At 37.2% G+C, this 24,478-nt stretch overlaps 1 protein-coding gene across 7 annotated transcripts in view; it reads left to right on the forward strand.

Annotated features, from left to right (window-relative positions):
- Positions 1–24,478, forward strand: part of R3hdm1 (R3H domain containing 1) — a 139,578-nt gene that overhangs the window by 73,216 nt on the left and 41,884 nt on the right. For 3 of the 7 annotated variants that reach the window (XM_052736814.1, XM_052736818.1, XM_052736815.1), the window contains 11 exons: positions 1,854–1,913; positions 1,996–2,136; positions 6,040–6,148; positions 6,241–6,336; positions 8,582–8,619; positions 8,703–8,753; positions 8,850–9,076; positions 11,420–11,674; positions 13,371–13,522; positions 16,934–17,035; positions 19,848–20,153. In XM_052736814.1, coding sequence (XP_052592774.1) covers positions 1,854–1,913; positions 1,996–2,136; positions 6,040–6,148; positions 6,241–6,336; positions 8,582–8,619; positions 8,703–8,753; positions 8,850–9,076; positions 11,420–11,674; positions 13,371–13,522; positions 16,934–17,035; positions 19,848–20,153 — 1,537 coding nt within the window. Of the gene's footprint in view, positions 1–1,853; positions 1,914–1,995; positions 2,137–3,774; positions 3,908–6,039; positions 6,149–6,240; positions 6,337–8,581; positions 8,620–8,702; positions 8,754–8,849; positions 9,077–11,419; positions 11,675–13,370; positions 13,523–16,933; positions 17,036–19,847; positions 20,154–24,478 lie in introns of those variants that run through there. The other 4 variants (XM_052736817.1, XM_052736820.1, XM_052736816.1 and 1 more) reach the window with 3 other exon arrangements.

The following is a 24,478-nucleotide window of genomic DNA, read 5'->3' on the forward strand; positions in this document are numbered from 1 at the left end:
ATTTGGTTCCCAGGACTCACTGGGCCTCTTACTATCACAAGCTCCAGGGAATCCACTACACCTTCTGGCTTCCAAGAACCTCCACAGACTTGCATTCATACATACACATATATACAAATACAATCTTGTTGTTGTTGTTGTTTTCAAGACAGGGTTTCTCTGTGTATCCTTCTGTCAAGGAACTCACAGAGATCCTCCTGCCCCTGCCTCCAGAGTGGTTTGATTAAAGGTGTATGCCACTGTGTCTGGCATAAAATCTTTTTTAAAAAATAAAAGAAAGAAAGCTGGGCATGCCTGTAGTCCCAGTGCTGGGAGGTGGAGACTGGATAATATTAGGGGCTCACAAGCCAGCCAATCTAACAAATCTGAACTTCAGGTTTAGTGAAAGACTTTAAAAAAAAAAAAGAAAAAGAAAAAGAAAAATGTAGAAAGTCATCAAGAAAGACAAGCCAGCTTGAAATCTGTGTGTGCATATATATGTGTATATATATGTGCATGCTCACAAGAGCAAGTATACATACTCTCTGATGTTTCCCCATCACACACAGACACATAGGATATAACCAACCTAAAGTTCTCATTCTGTCCTACCACAGTAAATAGAAAGTGGTCCCATTTATTAAGATGAGGAATAGCAAAAAGAATCAGGTCAGAGGGCAAAAATGAATGTTAATAGAATTTGTATTAAAATGTACTTTTTTTTTTGGATTTGGGTTTGAAATTGTTGAAATATTGTAAGCATAGTTTTCTCTTTTTTGTACATATTATAAATGTATATGGTTAACTTTTTGTTGAATAAATGAATAAACTAAAGGTATTTATTATTCAGTTTTATGGGATTTGTTTTTCAGTACATGGGGAGGATCAAACTCAGTATTAATGAAAGGACTTTTAAATGACCCAAGAAGCAGCTATCAGCTCTTGTGTTAAATTTTAGAAGGTTCTTCTCTGTAGTGTTTATTTTAGAGAACTCCTTGGGCCTTGCTTTCTTGAATTTAAAATCTTGACAATCTGTAAAGCTATTTCTAACTAAGTTTCTGTGAGGTATTTTCTTTTGTTTCCCACGTGAACATGAAATCTGCAGTGAGTAGAGGAAAACCCTAGAGCCCTATTTTCAGTGTTTGTGAACCAAGAGGAGCCAGGCCGTGGTGGTGCATACCTTTAATCCCAGCAGGCAGAGGCAGATGGATCTCAGTGAGTTTAAGGCCTGCCTGGTCAACCGAGCGAGTTCCAGGGCAACCAGGGCTGTTTGTTACATAGAGAAAGACCCTGTCAAACAACAACAACAAAAAAAAAAAAACAACCAAGAGGAATGATTCCATTGACTTGTTACAGCCTCAGTGCCCTGACTAGGATGCTAGCCATCCAAAGGAACACATGTAGATAGTTACTGGAGTACTGATTCATTTTAGATGGTGAATGTCTTTGCTTCATTTTGATTGTCTGAGATGTTTTCTCAAAATCTTAAAAATACATAATAGCAACTTAGAGAATGAGTAGTAAGAACATTGGATTGCCTTAAGAGTATTCGTTACTATCAATAGCATCTCATGTTCTTTAGAGCACTGTTTCTGAGGAGCTAAAGATAACATAGTTGAGCTCTTAGGATGTACACTGTCCTGTCCACATTAATGTATGTCCACATAAAAAGTTACACTGAAAAAAAAAATCTTTCATTCTCTTAACTTTTCTTTTTTTAGGAAGCTTATATATTTATAGCATCAAGCTTGTGGTATCTCTTGAGTGTGTTATTTTTAGGGGGAAATTAGCTTTGTAAGTTTCATAACCTGTTGACATTTATGATTACTTCAGTGCTAAGTTTTACATGTAAGAGTCTCCATACTTTCTTTCAGGGACAGAATGATGCTGCTGAAATTGGAACAAGAAATTTTAGATTTCATTGGTAATAATGAGTAAGTTCTGACATTTAACAAGAAAAGAAATTGTCTTTATAATTCTCCTTGACTTATTAAATTAGCTGTTCTCTTCCTTCAGGTCCCCACGTAAGAAGTTTCCCCCAATGACATCTTACCACAGGATGCTGTTACACAGAGTGGCTGCCTACTTTGGATTAGACCACAATGTTGATCAGAGTGGAAAGTCTGTCATAGTGAACAAAACTAGCAACACGAGAATGTAAGTGTCCAAAATTATGTTGTCTGTGGACTAATACTTGCCTTCCTACAGCACCTTCCATTTGCGATAAATTCCATAACTTTGTGTGATAGAGCCAAAAAGTGTATTTATCTTACTAGGAACAAAATGCATACCTGGATTCAGATGAGGGAGAGGAGCCTTGTCTGAGTCACAGCAACAACAAAAACCCTGGAGGACATATTATCAGCCATGTTTGACAACTACTCTCTTGATGAATTTTTAAAGTTAATTTAGGTATCCATGGCCACCTTCAGGCAATTTTGTTTAAATAATTAAAAAAAAAAAAAAGAAAGAAAACATTGAGCAGGTTTTGACGCCCTTATATCAGTCTACCAGTTTATTATCATTTCCAAAATCCTGTTTTGTTTTGTTGGTTTGTTTTTGTTTTTGTCTTTTTTTTTTTTCCTTTTTCTACCTCACATCTGAAGAAACTGGAACTCTTGGTTAGTGTAGTGTCTTCCATACTGCTGTGTTCCTTTCTTGGGCCATATATGATTTACTGAGGAGAATTTTAAAATGATTAGAAGGAGCCCTTTGCTTTAAAAGTAATTACCTTTTAAAAGGCTGGGCTTACAGCTCAGTAGTACAACACTTACCTAGAAATGTTCAAGGATCTGGTGTCAATCCCTTGAGTTATAAAAAAGTCCTCTAGTCTCATTCTCTGTAGCACTGGGATTATAGGCCTGTGCCAGCACATGGTGCAAAAGTATTCTCTGTATCATTTTCGTTTATGTTGAAAGGCACCTAAGATGATAAGTAGCAATCAATGGGAAGAACCATGAGTGATGTCCTTCACTTCATTATTATTTCTGCTTTTCCTCAGGTCAGATATCTCCATAAGTCTTGTCTATGTATCATTCATCTCTCGTGGTTATATTTTAATTCATCTAGTCCCTTCGGTTATCGTGGCCTTTGCCAGTATAGGTGCCATATTGCTTGTTGAAGCAAAATTTGTGCTCCTCAATTTCAGACCATCTTTGTCAAGTAAATAGGTGTGTTTTGTATTTTAGATGACTATTCCTACAACAAAAATTAATAAAACTAGTTGTCTTGGATGGAAAATCCTCATTAATCTCTAGGGATTATTAGGAAATATAAATCTGATTTAATTTCATTATGTCTATCCATTAATCTTATAGAAACATCTTTTACCAATTAAACTTTTCCCAGTTAATTATATAATGACTAAAGTAGGATAGTATTCAGTAAAATACAGGTGAAACGTAAAGTGGCTAGAACTTACTCTCTTTAACCAGTACCTTTCAACATTACTCAGAGCTGCTGGATACCCAAACACATGAACATTAGCAGGCATTTTGACTAACATTTTGACTGACAACTCTCTAAGGTTTTCAATACAGTGTAACCTCAGTTATTTGAATTCTATGAATGATGTCAGAAAAGTTTTAGGGTTCTGTTTGTGAAGGTAATCAAAAATTTAGTTAAGCAGAGATATTTTCGAATTATGGGTTAATGTAATTGTAACTAACTATTTCAGATCATTGAAGTTACACTGTATTCTTACTTTATATCTTCTGGGATCTGAAGGTTGTAAATCAGAAAACCTTAGAGATCTGCTCCACATTGAATAAAAACAAACTTACCTTTTCCTCATAGGGAGATTACCCGCTCCAGCCTTGAACCAGTGGTGTTGTGGATGTCAACAACCGGGTGTCCACTGGGGTGTCTCAATGGAGCGGGAAGTTGCCGATTGCAGGGCAGTAAATTCAGGCATCTTTAAAAGAAAGAGGTAAGACAGTCTTAAGGTTAGCTGAAATGCCTGCCATATTTTGTGTGGGAATCCAGCTGTTCTTAGAAAAGTTGCCAGGGCCTTGGTTAAACCCTAGAGTTTCCTTTAGACTTAGAGTCTCTCACTCAAATACAGATGCCTCAAATAAGAAAATGGGACTTAGCACATCTCCAACTATAGGTAATAATAGTGAATGAAGGAATCCTATGACAAATGGCATAGTGTCATGGTCAGCACTAAATACATACATAACATTTCAAACTCCCAAAGAAAATAAACTTCTCATCATTTTGGTCATGAAGCGTTGTGCTCTTACCTTCTCCTTTACTTTGATATGGATTTTTTCTTTTTGTATCTGCTCTATTTCATTCATTATTTTGCAATACAGATTTTTTTTTCATCTTGTTTAAATAATTATCATCTTTAAATCTCCTTTTGTATAACATGGGAGTCAGCTACAATGTTTTATTAAAAATTTGGTAGATTGAGCTGAGTGGTGGCACATGACTTTAATCCTAGGACTTAGTGGATAGAGGCCGGAGGATCTTTCTGAGTTTGAGGTCAGCCTGGTCTACATAGCAAGTTCCAAACCAGCCAAGGTTACACAGTGAGACCCTATCACAAAAAGAAAAATCATTCTCTAAACTGAAACTAATATTTATCCATTTTTTTTATTCTATTTATAATAAAATATCTGGTCTTTTTTGCTGAAATGTCATTTCTTGGGTTTATGATTAAAGTTTATTGATTGCCAGGCATGGTTATACACACCTTTAATCCCAGCACTCAGGAAACACAGAGGCAGGCAGACTCTGGGAGTTAAAGGTCAGCCTGGTCTACAAAGCAAGTTCTGAGCTAACCAGAGCTACACAGTGAAACACTGTTTCCAAAAAATGGATTTTATTCATGGTATTCTCATATTGCTTACATTATATGTATACATATATTTGAACTATACATAAAATATATATTGTATTATTTATACAAGCATATATAGTTTTATATATAACTGTATAGGAAATTTATTAGATTATCTTTAGATGTATTAAAATGTTATATAGTACTATATTTTAAAAGAGTAATTCCAATGTAAAATGGTAATAAGTCGTAGAATATTGGTCTAATTAATTAATTAATTAATTAGTCGTAGAATATTGGTCGAATTAACTTGTTGGAGCTCAGAATATATTGGCAGAGGTCAATTTTAACATAAATATAATGTGTAAGACCCATAATCTTATATCTGTCTTCCTATATCTTTATATCCTATATCCTTATATCTGTCTTCTTAGTGAAACTTGCAGCATTTCTAATCAGAAAAACACACCAATATGCTACAGAATACATACTAAACTTCACAGTCATTCTTTGAGTTTCCACTGTTAATCTCTGCATAAGAGCTTACCTTTTTTAACCTGTTTCAGTTAGTGTAAAAAAAAAAAAAAAAGCTATGCCCTAATGTAATTAAGACTTTTTGGCAACTTGAATACATTTTCAAGTAGTGTCTTAAATCAGTCCAAAATACTTGATTGCTTTCATTTTATGGCATGAAGACTATAGGAGTGTAATGCATGTGATGCAGTACTTTGCTTTTTCTTGGTTCGTGCATAGATAAACATAGACAGGATATCAGCCTTGGGGTCTGACTCCATGGGCTCCTACTGTCACTTAGTTGTGTGCTTACCCTTGGACATTTTCATAAGTGCTTTAACCTCTTGAAGCCCAGTTTCCTCAGTAGTATTATCATGACCGAGTTCTGCTGGGTGCTCTTTCTTTACTATTCATTTCAACTTTAGAACAATCCTGTAACTTCCATCTTACTCATGAGAAAGTGGAAAGAAAAAGATGAAATACTTACGCATAGCTTAAAGCCAGTACTGTGTGAAAAAGCTAGACTTGAACCCAAACAGTATGAGCCTATGCTGTTTTTAAAAGTGCCTCTCCACTATCCTGTACATAGTGTTTTTTCGTGAGAATCTTATTATGATAAGTGAGATAATAGTATTGTATCTTCAGTAGCATTGATAAATAGCAACATTACTTTTTTTTATTAACTTGCATATATTGTTTCACTTTTCTGTAAATACTGTACATTAAAATTTTTGTTCCTTTGTCTTGTTTCTTTTTTTCAGACCTGATCAGAAATTTAATGAACATATTAAGGATGATAGGGGTGAAGATTTTCAGAAACGATACATCCTTAAGAGAGATAACTCTAGCTTTGACAAAGATGATAGCCAGGTAATCTTAAAAATGCTACACTCTTTTAAATGCAAGCTTTAATTATACCAATAGTTCATTTTCCTAATAAGCAACTGTTTTTGCCTCTTTAGATGAGAATACGTTTAAAAGACGACAGAAGAAGCAAATCTATAGAAGAAAGAGAAGAAGAATACCAGAGAGCTAGAGATAGAATATTTTCCCAAGATGTATGTGCTGACTTACCCTTAGGACTTTGTGTGTAGCTACATTCTAGCCCCCCCTTAAGCTATTGATACACCATTTTTAACCATGTTGGTTGCATACACGTCAGGTCATGTTTTTTAAGTAAGCATATTGTTCATCTTAATTTGGTAGTATATTGTAACAATACTGTAAAGTTTTACCAAAATTGAACACAGGTGGGCTACAGGAATCAGTAGAGGATGGGAATGAGTTACTGTTTTTATAACTTTTTTTAAAGCTTATGACCAACAAGGTTTTTACAACATCAGTAACTATAAATCTTATGTTGTTTGTAGTGTACTTAGCCTTAATAAATAAACTTGTGTCTTGTAAAATAAAGCTAGTTGATCTTTTAGAGTAATAGTCATTTATCTACTTCATAAGTGATTATATTAGCAATATCTGTATGACTGATTATTTTATGCATATTTGCCAAAAATGAGTAGATTTGGTTTTACTAACATTGGTTGTATATCTGTTATTTGCAGTACTTAATACTTTTCAAGGATATGTAAATGAATATAATATATGATTCCTCTGCCACAGATAGAAATGTCCCCTTTGTTGAAAGCAAAATGAAACAGTAAATAACATGAAAATTTATCAATTAAGAATTTACAATCTGTAATAAATAATATTGAGCACTTATAGTAAGTGCTATGCTGAACACTAAAGACCATATACATGGACAGTCATGATTTATATACTAAACAGCCCTCTGTGGTCAGTATTATCATTTGCGTTTTACATATAAGGAAACTGAGACAATAGGAAGCTGTGTAAAGTAGCCAGAATAGATACACCTAGAAAAGGACTGAATAGGAATTTTAATCCACATCTGCTGAACTCAACATCTATATTAGGTAAATGTTATTCAGTGTTTTATAAGCTAGATGGCATACTGCCACTGACAGGTTGTCAGATAACATGGTATGTGAATCACAGAGACACATGAAAGTGTAATAGAGTCGCAGTAGACAGAAGTTGAACTGGGGAGGGGAGCGGAGAGTAAGCTTCTGAGAACCCATAAATTCAAGTAGAAAATCAGTATTTGCAGAGGCTCACAGAAAGGGAAGCCTTGAAATATGAAGAATTGAATGATGTAGAGTAGCCAGAACATAGCCTGGCAGATGACATAAGTAAGGAAACTTTAGACTGGAGAAATACTCAGGAACTTGGTTCTTATCGTTTGTTAAAGTAGCTGAACTTGCAGTGTGGGTTGTTTTGTCTTTCTGTAAAAGGCCATATAATCAATATTCTAGGCACCTTGAGCCACACATTTTCATCTGCAAAACTGACTCTGATATGACAGCTACCATAATACATAGTCATAGTTGTGTTCCATTAAATCTTTATTCATAGAAACAGGTATTTGACTGTGTGTTCCTGACCCCTGTGCCAAGGAGTCATGAAAGAGGGAAGAACTACATTTTAGAGAGCTTGCTTTGGTGGCTCTATAAAGTGAATGACTAGGGCAACTTTAGAACACTGTTGTAATAATACAAACAGAAGTGACCATTGTCTGACTTAGATTGATGACACTGGAGGAATTTGACTATAGGCCCTTGAGGTCTGTCTGCTTATCCTCTGCTTTATCCATATATTCTGTGTGTTACCACTTATCACAAATCGGAATGGTCACTGTGTTATAGTGAATTGATCAGTCTTTGTTTTTCACATTTATTATTTGTGTATGTACGTGTGCATGAGAAAGAAGGTCAGAAGACAACTTTCAGGAGTTGGTTCTGAACTTTTATTGTGTGGGTTATAGGGCTTGGACTCAGGTCTTCTGACTTGGCCAGGTGCCTTTACCTTCTGAATCATCTTCCCAGTCCCTCCATCAGCTTTTGATCACTGCTAATCAAATATGTGAATAAGAGAGAATCTGTAGACCTTAAATATATGAATAATGAAATTGAATTAATCAATTTTAAGAAGACTATTTAAATTTCAAATTCATTTTGACAGTGAATGGCTTCTAAGATAGATGTCTATTAAAATAATCATACTGTCTCCAAGCCATGAAAAATTCCATTATCATTCATTGAATCTTTTTGGGGGTGTACTCTTACATTTTTAGTTTTAAGCCTGGCCTTTAGCAGCTAAGTCATCTCTCCATCACTTGAGAGTGTACTCTTAAAGTTACTGTATACTATTTTTCTTGTTACCATTGTTATACAGATGAGTTTGTGTATTTGACAAACTTTATACCTTTTTCTTTCTTTCCAGTCCCTGTGTTCCCAAGAAAACTATATTATTGACAAAAGGTAAGGAAATCTTTAATATCTATCCTGGTTGTTATCTAATTGATGCTAATAACAATTTAAATGTCTTATTAAAATGCCAACAGAATCCAAGATGAGGACACTAGTGGTACTCAGCAGAGGCGCCAGATATTTAGGTATTGGTCTGCTTTCCTGTCAGTGGTAAAAAATTGTATGTTTTTTTTTTTCTTTTTCCCCCATTAGCTTTTCAATGTTTTATTTCTAAATTACAGAGTCAATAAAGATGCTTCTGGTAGATCAACAAACAGCCACCAGAGCAGCACTGAAAATGAGTTGAAATACTCAGAGCCACGACCCTGGAGCAGCACAGATTCAGACAGCTCCTTCCGGAACCTGAAACCTGCTGTAACCAAAGCCAGCAGCTTTAGCGGAATCTCAGTCTTGACAAGAGGTGATAGTTCTGGAAGCAGCAAAAGCATAGGCAGGCTTTCAAAAACAGGTATAAGTATCTACCTAGAACTATATAGTCAGAATGTTATTTCTCATCACATGGTGCTAATCTTCCCACAATGTAAAGTACCTTCAGAGCAGTAGACACCTATAAAGCACAGGAGTGATGGCCACACCGACATTAGGATCCATTTGGTCCTGGGGATCAAATTACAAATTGAAGTTAAGCTCCTTGTCTGTTGCTATATAAACTTACTCTCATAGTTCAGTGACTCATTTCTTGTGTGGAGGTAGTGACTGGAAATTCTTCTTTGCTAATTTATGGTTGGAAAGCATGGCTTCTCACCTAAGATTGTTTAACATTAGGTGTGTCTCGTACTGTCAAATGTTGGTGGTATTTTTCACGACTTACCCTATAAAAATGAATAAAATGACTGAGAAAATTTTGAAGAACTTTAAAACCAAAGGAAAATAATATACCTACAACTATTTATAAATAGAAATTTAGATAATCTGCTGATTCTTTTGGTCATATCATTTTCTCTTGCACTACAGAATTTCATGTGTCTTTTAGGACTTTTATAGATCTTAGGACTTTTATAGATCTTTATTTTTTTTATTTCAAAATAAACATGGAAGTCAGAAATGGCTATTTCTCCCTAGCCTGTTTGGATTAGGTTAAACGTATAGTAAGTATTGTACTACATTTGGAAAGTATATTAAGACAGCAAAATTTCTTAATGCAGTATATGCTTTAAATTGCTAATGTTTGTGAATTGCAATTCTTACCTCAAAATATAAATCTATGGAAAATGTCTTAGTGGATATAATAACATATTGCTAAAGACAGTAAATTTTATGAATGTTTTTAAAATTTGTATACTTATCTGTGTATACTTCAATTTGGTCATAACTGAAGGAAAATAAATCTCTATTGTGAGGAAGTCATTTAGAGAGTGCAAGATTGACCTGCTTCTGTCTCCTGGATGCTGGAATTAAAGATGTGTACCACCATGCCTGGCCCAACTTAAAACATTTTAATAACTGGGGCCACTGAGGTTGCTCAGTCAGTCAGTCAGTCAGTCCACTTTCTATATAAATCTGATGTCCTGAAAGCAGATCCCTAGTAGAAGAACTAATTCTGAAAAGTTGTCCTCTGACCTCTACGTGCATGCTACACACACACACACACACACACACACACACACACACACACACACACACACACACACACACACACACAATAAGAAAAAAAATTTAAAGAATAAGGTGCTATTTTGTCTTAAGAGACAATGGTATGTTTTAATCCTTTAATAGTTAAAAGTGATAGAGTTCCCGCCTTCCCCCTCCCATTTCCGAGTAGTGGCACACGCCTTTAATTCCAGCACTCTGGAAGCAGAGGCAGGCAGATCTCTGAGTTTCGGGACAACCAGACCTGTCTCGGAAAAAGAAAGAAAGAAGGGTGTGAAGTTCAGGTGTCATTTTTATATGACTTGTAGTAAAAGGTTTCTTCAGAAGGCAGTGTGTATAGTGTATCATAATTACTCATTACATTCGTTAGAAACTTCATCCCAGAGTCAGCTCCCTTAATAACAACCTAACTAAACTAAAAGTACTATCTGAATCTGCTTGTCTATTTCATTGTCTCCTTGTCCACCTTCAGTCATTGTGCTTTAAACGTCAGTAACAGCTTCAGTCCCTGTGAAATAGTCTGTAGGCTTGAAAGTAGTCAAAATTCAATACAAGAAGTTTGGTAAGAAATAAATCTTATACTTGGAATGGTTTTCATACTATTTTGTCATTAGGTAAAAGAGAAAGGTAGTTGAGTGTACGTTATAGGAGGATGCTGGTTATAAATCAAGATGAAATTCTGAAGTGAAACTTAGCAATTGCTTTTCAGTAGATAATTTATTATTTCTATCATTTTCCATGCCGTTCTTAATCTTTCTGTGTTCTTATAGATAAGGGTTTCTGATACATGAGGTTTTGGGCATTTGCCTGTGCTAAGTTCTTTTTCCTGGGGAAATTGTAATCAGTATATTCCTAAGTGTTACTCTAAAAGGTAAAATGTGTATAACATGTCCTTTTGAGAGTGTCAATAGTATGCTTTGTTGGCTGTCTGTGGCTTGTGTTACTGTAAACCCGGAAAATTGCATGCGTTGGCTATGACTTTTCTGACAGTTTCTGTGCTGCTGCTTGCTGTATTAAATGTATTTATGAGGGTAAGCACAAAAGAACCACTCAGCAGTAAATCATAGTAGCCATTGCTCTTATGTTGTAAGTGCATGTTGTATGATATGAATTGTATTGCTGGGTTTTTAAACCTGCATTTTTATATTGAAGTTTTTTTTTGTTTTTTTTAATTCCATGTTTTTCATTACTCTTCCTCTAGGATCTGAGTCTTCAGGGAGCGTAGGGTCCTCTACAGGCTCTCTTTCTCACACCCAGCAGCCTCTCCCAGGTTCAGCTCTTAGCCAGCCTTGTCATGGCGCACCTGTCATCTACCCGGCAGCCAGCACTCACAGTTCTCTTTCCTTTGATGGTGGCCTCAGTGGGCAAGGTGCATCTCCTAGCACTAGCTTCCTTTTGCTTCCCTTGGAAGCAACTGGCATCCCACCTGGCAGTATTCTGATCAACCCACAGACAGGTGGGTATCCAGAGAGATAGTGTATTTCGGTTGACATAGCCGGAAATATCTGAAAATTGGGGTGCTTTTAAAAATGAATTGTTTAAATGTACATATGTTATCAGCTTTTTCATTTTGATAAATAAGTGCCATTTTCCTGAACACTTTAATAGAAATGATTAGGCTATAAAATGTTAAAAGTTTTATTCATATTGTAAGAATTTTCTCCATGTGACACCTATGATGTATAGACTAAATAATACCCTCACTATAATTAAACAACAGTTCCTTCCATTGAAGTGAGTCAACTGTCTTTGAGAAAGCTTTATGTGGTATAGCATTTTTATTCTGTAGCAAATAATATGCACTTTATGAAGAAACCAAGTAGATGAAAACCTATAATATCCTTGAGATTATGGTAATTGCTTTCTACTTAAGAAGATCTAAAAGATACTGTTTTAAAAAAATAGGTAGCTGTTATAAGTTAATATTGACAATGTATGTTCTTAGTCCTTGACATTAACTAATAATTAATTTTATTAAACATTTTTTTTAGACCATATCCAGTTAGATAGGGTATTGCTCTACACCCTACTGACCTCGTTATAATCAAAATGTTTTCTGAAGGGCAGGATAGATGATTCAGTCATTTAAAAGCTCTGACTTCTCTTTCTGAGAACCCAGGTTCAGTTCCCATCAACCACATACTTATACTTTAAATTCATTGGTGACCTTTATAATGGCTTTTTTTTTTCCCCCTCAGAGACAAGTTTCTCTGTAGCTTTGTGCCTTTCCTGAAACTCACTCTGTAGCCCAGGCTGGCCTTGACCTCACAGAGATCCGCCTGTCTCTCCCTTCCAAGTACTGTATAATCTATTGCCATTAAACTGATTTCATAATTACAAGTTTGAAGCTATAGATTATTTACATTTTCAGCCTATTTTTTAAAGTGAAATATATTCAGTGTAGACTATCACCTAGATTATTTCTCATCCTGTTGAAAATTTTTGAATAGTTTCCTGATATTTTGGATTCAGCCATTTTCCGTTTAAACTGAAATTCATACCAATCCTAATGACCATGGTGAGGTTAGGCTGAGGGATTGCTGGGTCTTTTGAATGTTCTTGACCCTTTTCCTTTGTTTATAGTAGCTGAACCACAGTCCTGTGATTGAATGCCTGGAGCAGAATGAGATCCAGAACTTAAAACTTTTCAGAAAATACTCTTTTAAAGATTGTTTTCATTTTATGTGTTTTGCTTGCATGTATGTTTCTGCACCATATAAGTGCCATGTCTGCAGGAAGCAGAAGAGGGCATCAGCTCCCCTTGAACTAGAGTTGAGAGATGGCTGTGAGTTGCCTGCCATGTGGCTGAGGTCCTCAGGAAGGGCAGCCAGTGGCTCTTAACTACTAAGCCTTCTCTCCAGTCCCTCAGAACATATTTTGATTATCCAGTGAGCTCAGTAGGGTCTGAAACAACACCTTGTCCTCAAAACCAGTAACAATCGAATATTTATACTGAGGAAACAATGAAGGTTGTTAATAGCTTCATTTCAAATTGAGATATTTCCCAAGCTAAGAAAAACTTTTGTCTTAAGGACCTGGGAATTGTGATTTGTGCCTAAGGGATTTATGGATGTGTTTTATAAATCAGTAGTGACAGTTTTATTGTCATTCCCTGTTGTATATTGACTTTTTCCTCTTTTTTCACCTCTCAGGTCAGCCCTTCATAAATCCAGATGGAAGTCCAGTTGTGTACAATCCCCCTATGACGCAACAGCCAATTCGAACCCAAGTGCCTGGTCCTCCACAACCACCTCTGCCACCCCCACCACCTCAGCAGCCAGCAGCCAGTCACACTTTCTCACAGGTGCCCAAATCCATGATTACATAATGCTAAGTTCACCTGCCTTTGCATGTGTAGGGCTAATGACTGAGATAGCCAAGTAAGTATCTCTTACAGCTTTAATATTCTGCCCCCGATGATGTCCCATTCAGTAGTCACAGGAAGAAAATGTTAAAATCAAGTACTTTCAATTAATACTAAAAACATATTGGAAAGGGGGGAGTGGTTTTTATCTCATGGGCTTAACTGGTAAGTGTTTTATCCCTGTTTTACAGCAAGAAGTAGACAAGAGGTAGAATAAAAGCAAAGATTGATCATTAGCCTAGGGAGCAAAGTGAGTTATTAAGATTGAATAGCTCCAACAGAAGAAACTGCACTGGACTGCTCAAGCTATGCAGAGTACTCTGTCCTCTTGTAAGGGTGGAGTGGAGTGGGTGGCTATTCTGGGAGTTGAGTCTTCATTTTTGTATTAAACTTACTTACAGAGTGTGCGTGTGTGCCACATCATGCACTTACTGATGAGAGAACAGCTTTCAGGAGGAGTTGATTCTTTCCTTCCACCATGTGTGTGTTTTGGAGATAGAACTCAGGTTCTTAGGCTTGTCAGCAAATACTTTCACCTGCACAACCATCTCTCAGGCCTCCAGAGTTGAAATACTAAATGTATTTTTCTTTTCTTTGTTTTTTTTTTTGAGACTGGGTCTCACTATATCACTGCTGGCCTAGAACTTGCTATGTAGGCCAGGCTGGCCTAGAGCTCACAGAGGTCAACCTGCCTATGCCTTGCAAGTGCTGGCATTAAAGGTGTGCACCACCATGTCTGTCTTTAAAAGCTTTCTTAATTATTCCTTGAATTTATATAAATAGAGTGTATACATATGTATTTACATATTCTTTTTTCTCCCTTTGTTATCTATAGAGAGCTTGATTGTATCAGTATAATTCCTGTTTTCATGCCAACTTTTAAAGAGTGTATAGCATATCAAAGATAGTTTGTATATGTACTCATACACCTTTTTCTTACAAGACCATATAGTTATTCCACTGGTGAATCCCTTCTAATATAATTCTCATAAGAGATATGTAGTGATAAGATTGACCCAAAGAAATTTCATCCCATTTTCTCACAAGATGTGTCATTTTTACATTGGTATTATATTATATAATAATATCGTGTGGGGTGAAGAACATACGTAAATAGTTGAGTTGCACTGTCACATAGTGTGAAAGTAGTGAAAGCAGTTGGTCTCTCTACAGGTAAGACTCTCGAGTGGGCAAGTCCATGTTTGCTTTGCTTTGCTTTGTTCTCTAAAATGGGGCCTAAGAGGTTTTAGGGACACTTATAAGAGCATACAAAAACATCGGTATACCTGGAGGAGACTGCACACAGCTCCGCCAGAGACTTGCACACGACCTTCTGGACCCCATTAGGTTGCACACATTCCTTCCTTGTCCTGCTGTGCCTTTGCTTCATTCAGCTTGCTTCCAAAGACTCGTTTGCTGTGGTATTTGCTTTTGTTGTCTTTATACTACTATGTATTGCACCAGGAGCTTTATAGAACTGACTTCCACTTTTACTTAATTTCATAGAAATAAGGTTAGTACAGATTTACAAATTTCAAGGATTTCTTTGTGGTTATAGATCATTGTCTCAGATTATTGTCTCTTAGGAATAATTTTGCCTGTCAATCCTCAGATTTGTGGTTAAGATCAAGTGTAGACATAACTTTGTCCCTGTAGTTATGAGACCATCCTAGGTGAAGGTGGTTTGGAACAGAGGCATTAAAGAGCTGAATTTCAGCTGGGCGGTGATGGCTCACACCTTTAATCCCAGAACGTGGGAGGCAGAGGAAGGTGGATCTCTGTGAGTTCGAGGCCAGCCTGGGCTACAGAGCAAGATCCAGGACAAGCACCAAAACTACACTGACAAACCCTGTCTTGAAACACCACAAAAATAAAAAAAAATAAAAATAAATTATTCTTTTTGGGCTGGAGCGATGGCTCAGCGGTTAAGAGTGACTGCTCTTCCAGAGGACCTGGGTTCAATTCTCAGCACCCACGTGGCAGTTCACATAACTGTCTATAACTCCAGTTCCAAGAGATCCAACACCCTCACAGAGACATACATGCAGACAAAACACCGTGAATGCACAAAAAATAAAGAAATAAAACATTAAAAGTAATAATAATCACTTTTTAAAAGGATTATTCTTCTTGGGAACATTATCCAAAGCAGGATTCGTTCGTGAATATACATTTTAACCAAATAGGTGTTTTTGTTTTTGTTTTTGTTTTTTTTGGAGCTGAGGATCGAACCCAGGGCCTTGTAATTGCTAGGCAAGCGCTTTACCACTGAGCTAAATCCCCAACCTCACCAAATAGGTTTTTATCAAATAAGAATTACGTGAGTTCTTCATCTACTTGCTTATCTGGCATAGTAAAAAAAATCACTTATCTTAGTTTGATTTTTCATTTATAAAATAGATTACAGTTGATGATCACCTAGTTTCTAGTACCTTTGGAACGCAATATTTTCCTGTATTTGGCTAAAGATTCTAGTATCTAATTTCTCAGCTCCCACCGTGAATTCTTATAATAAAAATACAATTGAACATTTAGCCACAAAGGAAAGGTTTTATTTTTCCTACACAAAAGATGTGTGTTTGTGTGTATGTAGATATGCTCGGTCCTGGTATGGTTATTAAGATTTATTTATCTTATGTATATGAGTATTTAAATTGCCTGTTGATATGTATATATACCATGTGAGTGTGTGATACCTGTGGAGGTCAGAAGAGGGCATCAGATCCCCTAGCCTTAGAGTAACAGATGGTTGTGAGCCACCATGTAGGCTCTGGGGACTGAACTGGGTCCTCTGCAAAAGCATGTGTTCTTAACCACTGAGATAGCTTTCTAATCCCTGAGGTGTTATACTTAACAGTTTTTGTTCACAAAATGGTTAAATTTTAGGAACATTGTCTCTGAGAATTTAAACATGTTTTATCAAATAGGAAGGTTGGTACAGATACCATATAACATTACAAGGTTTTTATTTATAATTTAGTAGTATAGAACAACATAAACATAGCATAGCCCCTTCATAAAAATTAGGGAATAAGAGTAAGTTTTGTTTTTATTGTCATAACTCTGATAATAAAATTTTAAATGACTAATTATCTGTTTCTATTAATCTGCAAAAAAAGTTACATTTGTGACATAAAAATTATGTTCCTCATTATGACATCAACTTGAGCCTAGGTATGTTCTTGCTGTGTAGAGTTCTTTATTTGGTGCTGTTTTTCTTGTTGATTCTCTTATATTTTTTAATGACGTTATAAATGTTAAAGCTATTGCCCCAAAGTGTAAATTTCCATGCTATGCAATTCTTGTAACATTTTCTTCTGACTTTAACTGTTTGCCCCCTGTTATTCCTAGCCTGTTGGTCCTCTGCAGTCCTCTTCTCAGCCTGTTCAGTGCTCTCCAGCCCCCTACCCATCCCCGCTCCTGCCAGTCTCACCCACCCAGCAGTACTCCGTGGTACTGTATCTCTTTTCACCTCATCGTTACTATGGGCAATGTGTAACGAATACTTCAGACTGTGGTCAGTGTGCTATGCTCTTTTCGTGTTTATTACAGGCTGGTATATAGGTAACAAGGGTATTTTCTAATCCCTATTAATAATTTGTTCCTTTTGATAAGACAGTGCTTATATCAGCTTATCATAGTGATTGTTTAAAACTTAATATTCCTGATTTTTCTAAAGGGTAATTTTTAGGACGAATGTTCAGAACTAAATATTCTTAGATATTTTAGTTACTTTTCTCATTGAAGTCAGTTTTGAGTCTATATAGTCTTGGAATGGCAGTGTCATAGGATTTCCATTGCTCTGATTAAAACATCATGACTAAGCAACTTGGGGAGGAAAGGGTTTATTTCATCTTACAACTCTCAGGGGTCACACTATCTCTGTTGGAAGTCAGGACATGAACTCAAGGCAGGAACCTGTAGGCCCGGAACTGAAGCAGAGGCCATGGAGGGTTGCTGCTCACTGGCTTGCTCCTCATAGCTTGCTCAGCCTGGTTTCTTACACAACCCAAGACCACCCGCCCAGTGCTGGTACCACCCACAATGGGCTGGACCTTCCAACATCAATCACTATTTAAGAAAAAGCAGCACAAACTTGCCTGCAAGTCAGTCTGTTTTTTTTTGTTTTTTTGTTTTTTTTGTTTTTTGGGGGTTTTTTTTTTTGGTTTTTTTGTTTTTTGTTTTTTTTGGTTTTTCGGGACAGGGTTTCTCTGTGTAACAGTCTTGGCTGTCCTGGAACTCACTCTGTAGACCAGGTGGCCTCTAACTCACAGAGATCCGCCTACCTCTGCCTCCTGAGTGCTGGGATTAAAGACATGCACCACCACTGCCCGACTGTTTATTACTTTTTATTCCAATATTTTTATAACTTTTAAAATCTTACTAGTTTATACTGTAGGTCAGTCTTATCAAGGCATTTTCATAATTGAGAGTCCCTCTTCCCACATGACTGTAATTTGTGTTGTGTTGACATAGAGCTAGCCAGGACAGGCAGCTTTCCTTTTGAGTTCATATTTTGTATTCTTTGCCCAGTGCTGCTTAGGTACAGTTAGTCAGAACCAGTTACTTTAGATGAATTGTAGCCTATATTACCGAGGACTTTATCTGATTTTATTATCAAAGATACTTGACAATTTCTGACTCTAAAATAATACCCTTAATCCAGAATATGTCCTGAATAACACAGACATATGTCAGTGTCTGTAATATCTCAGGCTCATACTGCAAGGAATTAGCTCTGTGACCCTGGAACATTGTATCTTTTTGCATAGCTCCATACATGAAGTAGCTTCTACATAAATTAAAAATTAATTGCGCCAGGTGGTGGTGGCGCACGCCTTTAATCCCAGCACTCGGGAGGCAGAGGCAGGCGGATCTCTGAGTTCGAGGCCAGCCTGGTCTACAGAGTGAGATCCAGGAAAGGTGCAAAGCTACACAGTAACCCTGTCTCGAAAAACAAAAAACAAAAAAAATTGCTTCCTTTAAAGTGAACTTCTGACAGCTTGCTTGCTTTTATTAGGGATATTCTATGTTGGTACCATTAATTATCCCATGTTGAAACTGTCAAATCAAATTATAAACTGTAGCTGAGAAACTGTTCTCTGCTTTTTGGAAACTGCTCTGTTGAGGATGCTTTCCTTTTGAATTGGGCAACCTTATTTGCCAGATTTCATCTCTGAATGATTTTCTGAAATAACTTTCAGCCTACAGGAAAGAGAAATAGTACTTTTTGTGAATGACTCTTGACAGTGGTATGTACATACACTACCTCTTGTAAGAATATTTAGCCATATTACTTTGCAATTTAGAACTATTTTCATGTTAAAAACTGTTTTCATGTGCTGTTAGTCTGTTGCTTCCTGTGAGCGGATATTCCATTTTGACTATACTGTCGTTTGAGTGACCAATGAGAGCTAATACTTACACTGTCAAGGTAATAACTATATGTCATGTGGCCCGTAAATCATAGCCCCTGCCTTGGCTGGATACCACTAGTTGTTTACCAATGATCTAGAAACAGGACGCTTTGATTTACAGTCTTCTACTGTTTAATTAAGTGACAGACTGAGAAACACTAAGAACAGAAGTTATTAAAGAAAAGGAATGACTAGTTGGATTTTGATGGTTGGAGATACAGAAAGGCATAGAACCTGAACCCTGCTTTCTAGGAAGAGTTATTTAAAAGTAACTCCCTTCAGAAAATATGGATTATATAAGAGTGTTCAATTTTACTTCTGAACCCAAGTCAGCATTGAAAATTCATTAAATATATGTAGCTATGTTTTTATAAACTGAAAAATGCATCCTAATATTTTCTTCATGCTATGATTTCCATTAGGTATATTTTCTAAATAATATGTAATGATAGCATTATAACATACCTTCCCTCCTACATTGGAGTATCGTACCTGTTTTACATACATATGATGTCCATACATACACTGCTATAGCTTGTTTAAGTATATAAAGTGTAGGGCCTGGAGGATCTAGCTTAGTTTAGTGGAGTACTTGCCTCACATGAACAGTCTTGGGTTCTATCATAAGCACAGCACAAATCGGACATTGTGGTTCACACCTGTAATCCAGCACCCAAGAAGTGGAGACAAGGAGGACCAGAAATTCAAGTCATCTTCGGCTACATGAGTTTGAGGCTAGTCTAGGCTATATGGGATACTCAAATAATAAAATATGTGTATATATAAAGCAACATTCATTGGTAAGTTTGGCCCATGAATGAAACTGACGGCCAACTTCTTTTCAACAGGATAACCTTGGCTCTCAGTTCAGCCACATGAGTCTTGCCCGCCAGCCATCAGCTGATGGTTCCGACCCTCATGCCACCATGTTCCAGTCCACCGTGGTTCTTCAGTCTCCACAACAGTCTGGTTACATTGTGACGACAGCACCCCCACATCCTCCTCCACCACCTCCACCACCTCCTCCTCCTCCTCCTCCTCCTTCCCTACCACCTGGGCAGTCAGTCCCCACTGCCAGTTTCTCTGCCTCTGGGCATCCTGTCAGCCAGCCTGTGCTCCAGCAGCAGGGGTATCTTCCTCAGCCCTCACCACAGGTGTGTTGCTTTTCCATGTTCTCTCTCACACAGGAGCCTCTAACTTGGGAACAGTTTATGAGATAGTATAAGCAAAGCCCATAGTTACCTCTGTAGATTGTCAAACCCTTGGAGAGTAGCCACATGACAGGTAGCTGCAATCCAGTTAGGTGGCTTAAAGTATGTGTCCTTTGAATTTTCCTCTGGCTCTGAGAAGTGTGTTTTGTTTTCCTTAATTATCTTATGAAAACATTATAAGTGTATGTGTTAAAGTTACTATTTCGGTGATAAAACATCATAACCAAAAGCAAGTTGGAGAGGAAAGGGTTTATTTTATTTGGCTTACACTTCCACATAATAATCCATCATTGAAAGAAGTCAGAGCAGGAATTCAAAACAAGGCAAGAACCTGGAGGCAAGAGCTGATGCCGAGGTCATGGAGGGGTGCTGTTAACTGGATTGTTCATTATGGTCTGCTCAGCCTGCTTTCTTACAGAAGCCAAGACACCTTGCCCTGGGCACCACCCACAGTGTGCTGGGCCCTTTTCCTATCAATTACTAATTAAGAAAATGTCCTACATCTGGATGTTATAGAGACATTTTCTCAATTGAGTTTCCCTCTTTTCAGATAACTCTAGCCTGTGTCAAGTTGACATAGAACTAGCCAGTACAATGTAAAAGAACTAGAAAGTCTATATCACAGCATTTCAAGACCAGACCAGGTTGAATAGAAGTTATAACATCATCGTGTCAACTTTTCAGTTCAGAAAAAAAAAATCTCGTCACTTACTTCTATCTTAATTTTTCGCAGTATGTTTTGCAGTTCTCTTTGGGGCAGGGGAGTAAATTCGAGACAGGGTTTTGCTGTGGAGCCCTGGCTGTCCTGGAACTTGCTCTGTAGACCAGGCTGGCCTTGAACTCAGAGATCTGCCTGCCTGTGCTTCCCAAGTGCTGGGAATAAAAGTGTGCACCACCACTATGCCTGTTTTGCCCTTTTCATTAGATAGATAGTACACCATTTTATTAAGTATACTTGAAGCATTTAATGTTTTCAGTTGGTTTTATAAATGGCATTGTTTTTAAATTTCACTGTTTTCTTTGTTCACAATAAAGAAATTTGAGCATATTGATCTTACACCCTGTGGATTCCCTCCCTCCCTCCCTCCCCTGTTATTTAGCTATTTCCTATGAATTGAAACTTTCCCTTGTGGTGGGAGGAAGGAAGCTCATACACTTAGAAAACTTGTCAAGCTTCTAAAACTGAGAAGACTTACACGGGCCTCCCTGATGTTACAGTAACACATGCTGAGGGAGGAGCCTCCCCAAGGAGGCCTGTGGTGGTTCAGGGAGTTCCAGTAATAATGGTTGTCGTGAGTTGTCACCCATGCTGCAGTGGGATTTTCAGTGGTGCAGTCACATTTAGTCATCCAGCAAGCTCCTTGGGTTCACTAAGCTAGATGTGGGTGAACTCATTTTTTTGTCTGTGGGTGCCTTCTGGGGTGTCTGTCTGTCTGGGGTGAATAGGCATTTGTTCACATCTGCCCAGGGGGAAGGAATCACACAACACCTTCCCATGGATACTCATTTTCATAGTATAATTTATTTATTGGGTTTTTTTGTTTTTGCAGGTTAATTTGTTTTGAGTTTGCCTTTCCTTAAACAGCCATTTTTAATCCAGCGAATGATTTTACACTTAGTTGGGGAACACCGTACCATTAAGCTACACCAGCCTTCCTATAGCCTTTTGATTTTATAGCTTTTGGTTTTATAGCTGCTTAGAATTGTGTATGTGACAGATGATTTCTCCATACAAGTTTCCAATGCCTTTTTTTTTTTTCCCTTACTGCAGCTAAACTAGGTAAGGTTAGTTTAAAAGAAATTTATGCTGGCACATTTCTTTAATGCCAGCACTCAGGAGGCAGAGGCAGATGGATCTCTGTGAATTCAAAGCCAGCCTGCTCTGTGTACAGAGTTCCCGACCAACCACAGCTATATTGTGAGACCCTATCTCAAAACAGTGAAGAAAAAGAAGTGTGTGATATCTGAGCATACTATCTAGGAGGTGTCCTGGTCCTCTGGTTCGTACAGTCTTTCCACTCAGACCCTTTTCAATTTTCCTTAAACCTAAGATGTATAGGGTAGAATGTTTCAATTGGGGGTGGGCACCGCACAGACACTTTTTTTTTTAAATTTTGTATTTATTTATTTTTTAATTACACTCGTGATATTAATTACACTCATGATATTAATTACATTTGTGGTATTTGTTGATTACATTCTCAGTATTCATTCAATAATATATTTATGATATTCATTAATTACATTCATGATACTATGTCCTGATACTACTGTCCATCTGTGGGACTTTTCCATCACACAAAACAGATTCTGTACTTAGGAAATCATTACTTTATATTCCTTTCTTCTCCATCTTGAGATAACATCTAATTTTCTGTCTCTATAAATTTTTATATTCTATAGTAATACAATTCTATAGTATTTGTCCCCTTTTTTTGAATGTAAAAACATTTTATGTACAGCTACAGGAGAAATAATACACAGATAGCTTGAACATAAAAACAGGTTATACCTAGCACTTGGGAGGCAGAGCCAGGCGGATCTCTGTGAGTTCGAGGCCAGCCTGGGCTACCAAGTGAGTCCCAGGAAAGGCGCAAAGCTACACAGAGAAACCCTGTCTCGGAAAAAAAAAAAAAAAAAAAAAAAAAACAGGTTATAGCTGGGCAGTGGTGGCGCACGCCTTTAATCCCAGCACTCGGGAGGCAGAGGCAGGTGGATCTCTGTGAGTTCGAGGCCAGCCTGGTCTCCAAAGTGAGTACCAGGAAAGGCGCAAAGCTACACAGAGAAACCCTGTCTTGAAAAAACCAAAAAAAAAAAAAGAAAAAAAAAGAACAGGTTATAAATCAAAAGTCCAGGGTTATTTTAAACAGTAAAATATTTTCTCTGTAGAAAATAGTAAAAATGATAACATTTCCCAGTAAGCCCTTTTAAGCCAAATAATAGCTGAATTATACATATAAATACTGATTAGATTCTGGGATACAGAAGAAACCTATCTTCGTCTGTTCAGAGAGCTATGTTTTACTTAAGTTATGTAAGTGAGATTCCTATTCTTCTTCCCCTTCACTGTTTGATTTACTGCAGACATTTTTCTATAGGCTAATCCATAATCTAAAATGATTTTTAGCCTCCCCTCCTGAAAGTACAGCCAGCATTTTCTTTCATCAGCTTGATACAGTACAAATTCTTATCCTAATAGTGAAAATGTTTCACTACAGCTTGCCCAGTGATTGGGCAAAACCAAAACTTACTATAAGCCACAGTCATCCTAGGGTCCTCCCTGCTAGGTAGCCTCCTTGGATCTGTGGGTTGCGGTCTGGTTGTTCTTTGCTTTGTATCTAGTATCCACTTATGAGTGAGTACATACCATGTTTATCCTTCTGGGTTTGGGTTACCTCACTCAGGATGATATTTTCTAGTTCCATTCATTTGCCTGCAAATTTCATGCTGTCATTGTTTTTCTCTGCTGAGTAGTACTCCATTGTGTAGATGTACCACATTTTCTTAATCCATTCTTCAGTTGAGAGTTGTCTAGGTTCTTTCCAGGTTCTGGCTATTATGAATAATGCTGCTATGAATATAGTTGAACATGGATCTTTGTGGTATGATTGGGCATTCCTTGGGTATATGCCCAAGAGTGGTATGCCTGGGTCTTGAGGTAGATCGATTCCAAATTTTCTGAGAAACGGACATACTGATTTCCACAGTAGTTGTACAAGTTTGCACTCCCACTTACAGTGGAGGAGTGTTCCCTTTGCTCTACATCCTCTCCAACATAGACTGTCATCAGTGTTTTTGGTCATAGCCATTCTGACAGGTATAAGGTGGTATCTCAGAGTCGTTTTGATTTGCATTTCTCTGATGACTAAGGATGTTAAGCATTTCCTTAAATGGCTTTCAGCCATTTGAGATTCTTCTTTTGAGAATTCTCTGTTTAGCTCTGTAGCCCATTTTTTAATTGGATTGTTCAGTATTTTGATGTCTAGTTTCTTGAGTTCTTTCTATACTTTGGAGATCAGTCCTCTGTCAGATGCCCCACAGACACTTACTCTGTAACCATTTGTGGATCTCCATGATGGTCTCTGTTGCAAAGAGTCTTCTTCGATGAGGGCTTAAGAACTACGTTTATCTGTGAGTATAAGGGTAAATAGAGTCAGCTAAAAATGATAATTATTTTAGGAAAATGTCAATCATGGGTTCTTCCTAAGGTCTTTTAACTTCTCCAGATACAGGTAGTTGGCTAGGTTTACTGTGCCAAGCATGAACTC

The sequence above is a fragment of the Peromyscus californicus genome, unplaced genomic scaffold (genome assembly GCF_007827085.1).
Source record: "Peromyscus californicus insignis strain IS unplaced genomic scaffold, ASM782708v3 Scaffold_14__1_contigs__length_90479793_seg_2, whole genome shotgun sequence".
Classification (NCBI taxonomy): domain Eukaryota; kingdom Metazoa; phylum Chordata; class Mammalia; order Rodentia; family Cricetidae; genus Peromyscus; species Peromyscus californicus.